The sequence below is a fragment of the Sinocyclocheilus anshuiensis genome, unplaced genomic scaffold (assembly GCF_001515605.1).
Source record: "Sinocyclocheilus anshuiensis isolate Anshui unplaced genomic scaffold, SAMN03320099.WGS_v1.1 scaffold436, whole genome shotgun sequence".
Classification (NCBI taxonomy): Eukaryota; Metazoa; Chordata; class Actinopteri; order Cypriniformes; family Cyprinidae; genus Sinocyclocheilus; species Sinocyclocheilus anshuiensis.
Window position 1 is genome coordinate 962,974 of NW_015560618.1, and position 2,798 is coordinate 965,771.

Consider the following 2,798-nt stretch of genomic DNA (forward strand, 5'->3'; position numbering starts at 1 on the left):
CTAATAACTTTTACCTGAGAAGATTTTGCTGCTTCATTTCGGAAGATTAACTTTTCCCTTCTTTATTCTTCATAACCTGAGAATGCGGCGACACATGCCTGGGGTTACGCCGCCTAAACGGTGCAGTGAATTATAGTTTGAAAGGCTGCGTGTTCGGCTGTACGCATACGCTGAGCCGCTTCAGACAGCTCACCAGTAGCGCTTCAACACACGAGTTACCTTGTAAACGTAGTTTAAATGACCGTAAAGAGTTGGGAGAAAACGTCTCTAGGTTACGTATGTAACCATGGTTCCCCGAGGGAAATCAGCACGTGGAAAGCTGATTTCACACGTGCTTCAGAACACGGTCACGCAGGGACGTTCCCAAAGCGATCTCGATGCAGCTCGAGTTCCTGAAGGGGAATCGGATATGTGTCAGATCTGTGTCATCAGGTTTTAAAGACACAGCGCTGATTTTAAAGTGATTAATAGGAAAAATTGAGGGAAAATGCACCAGCAGGACAAATTAAAAACATTGTAAATATGTTTAGTCATTGTAGTAGTAATAACAGCCTGTTTTTGCAAAAAGAGTTTCATGGCCAGTAAAAAAACTTTTTGGCCGGTAAATTTTATCATGTCACCGGCCATTGGCAGGTGTGGCAAAAAGTTAGTTTTAGGCCCTGTATATATATAATCAGCTGATACCAATGCAAGGTGTATGCCTATTAGAAATAGGGATGTTGTTTAGAATGTTTAAAAATCCTAAACCTTTCTGTTCATTTCCATGTTAAAATTGTATTGTGAATCACATATTTCCAATGTGGTCATAGATCTGATCTTTCTGCATGTTTGTTCAGGCAGCCCCTGCTGTGTACCAATGATATGAGAAAAATAATAGAGAGCCAAAAATTAAATGATTCATTGTGATTCCCCACTGAGGCATGACCTCTCCCCCTAGCCATTTTGCAACCTTAATGTATTACATAAAATCAATTTATTCCCCTTAAAGCCAGTTATTCTCTGAACCAAATCAGGTTAATTGCCTTGAAAATGAATATCTAGCTCAGGATTAATTTGGGAATCGGGGAATGTACTGCTACCTTAACACGGTCCCCATTTTAATCTCTGCTCTCATTGTGTACAGGGAGTCTCAGCACCCCTCTGTCCCATATCACTACTACGAACCGACGGGTCCGGACGAATGTGCCATGTACATCTCTCACGAGCGAGGCCGGCGAGGCAGCCACCATCGCTTCATCACAGAGAAGCGAGTCTTTGCCAGCTGGGCTCGGATGTTCAACATTCATTTCTACCAGCCGGACTGGAGTCCGCCGCCGTTACCGAGAAATAGCACGGCAACCACAGTCTTTCCCCGATCCCAGAAGACGTGACTCTCACCAGAGCCTTCAAAGATCTCCAACTGCCTCAGACGGATCACTGGCTAATTCCTGTTGCCGTGTGGATGGAGCTTTACGTGTTGGATTGACTGAGAGAGACTCTGATTCAAGGAGAACTGATGCTTAAACCTTTTCTTTTGCACATTCATTGTTTCTTTAGGTACAAAAGGCATTCCAGTAGGCTGTACGCATCCATATTTCAGCAGCTCATTGAGTATCACAGTTTTATGCGGCATCTAGGAAAAATTAGAAAGGGTGGTGGATCAAAGAGCTCTAGAGTGTATAGGATCTGCCTGCAACAAAATTTGTACTAAAGACAATGTAAAACAGCATTCGAAAGTCATTTTACTTTGATAATATGACATATTATTGAATGAAACAGGATAGTCATTGAGAGAACAGAATGACGGCACTTGATTTTATCCAACTTTGTGAAAAACGGTCTCAGGAACAGGAAATGCAAGAAAATTTCTTTTTTGGATTCATTTTTATGAAAGATTATGAAGATAGTTTTTTTTTTAAATAACTTAAAGGAACACTCCACAATTTTTGAAAATAGGCTCATTTTCCAACTCCCATAGAGTTAAACAGTTGAGTTTTACCGTTTTCGAATCCATTCAGCCGATCTCCGGGTCTGGCAGTAGCACTTTTACCTGTAGCTTAGCATAGATCATTGAATCTGATTAGACCATTAGCATCTCGCTCAAAAATGACCAAAGAGTTCCTAATGATATTACGCAGCGCCTGAAAAAAGTCCCCAGCTAGGTAACTTCTAATAAGCCTATTTTCAGGCGCTGCGTAATATCATTGCGCCTGCTGCACCCATGGTACGGCAGCAAAGTTCCTTGATTATTACGCCGGAATGAGAGTATAGTTCCTAGCCATATCGGCCTAGAAAATCGCAACTTTTCATTTTCCGTCGGTCTTAGTACACGATGTAACTACCGAAGAGTCAAGTTTTAAATAGGAAAAATATCGAAACTCTTTGGTCATTTTTGAGCGAGATGCTAATGGTCTAATCAGATTCAATGATCTATGCTAAGCTACAGCTAAAAGTGCTACCGCCAGACCCGGATATCGGCTGAATGGATTCGAAAACGGTAAACCTCAACTGTTTAATTCTAGGGGAGTTGGAAAATGAGCCTATTTTCAAAAATAGTGGAGTGTTCCTTTAAGTTATTTAAAAAAAAAAACTATCTTCATAATCTTTCATAAAAATGAATCCAAAAAAGAAATTTTCTTGCATTTCCTGTTCTGCTGATGTCAAAAACCACTGTCTTCTAACCAGCTGACAGTAAACAGAGACCGTTTTTCACAAAGTTGGATAAAATCAAGTGCCGTCATTCTGTTCTCTCAATGACTATCCTGTTTCATTCAATAATATGTCATATTATTAAGAGTGTTCCTTTAAAGGGATCAACT

At 40.6% G+C, this 2,798-nt stretch overlaps 1 protein-coding gene across 1 annotated transcript in view; it reads left to right on the forward strand.

Annotated features, from left to right (window-relative positions):
- Positions 1-1,799, forward strand: part of st6galnac5a (ST6 (alpha-N-acetyl-neuraminyl-2,3-beta-galactosyl-1,3)-N-acetylgalactosaminide alpha-2,6-sialyltransferase 5a) — a 44,185-nt gene extending 42,386 nt beyond the window's left edge. Inside the window, exon 5 of the mRNA XM_016478177.1 lies at positions 1,124-1,799. Coding sequence (XP_016333663.1) covers positions 1,124-1,370 — 247 coding nt within the window. The 3' untranslated portion in view covers positions 1,371-1,799. The remainder of the gene's footprint in view (positions 1-1,123) is intronic.
- Positions 1,800-2,798: the final 999 nt, after the last annotated feature.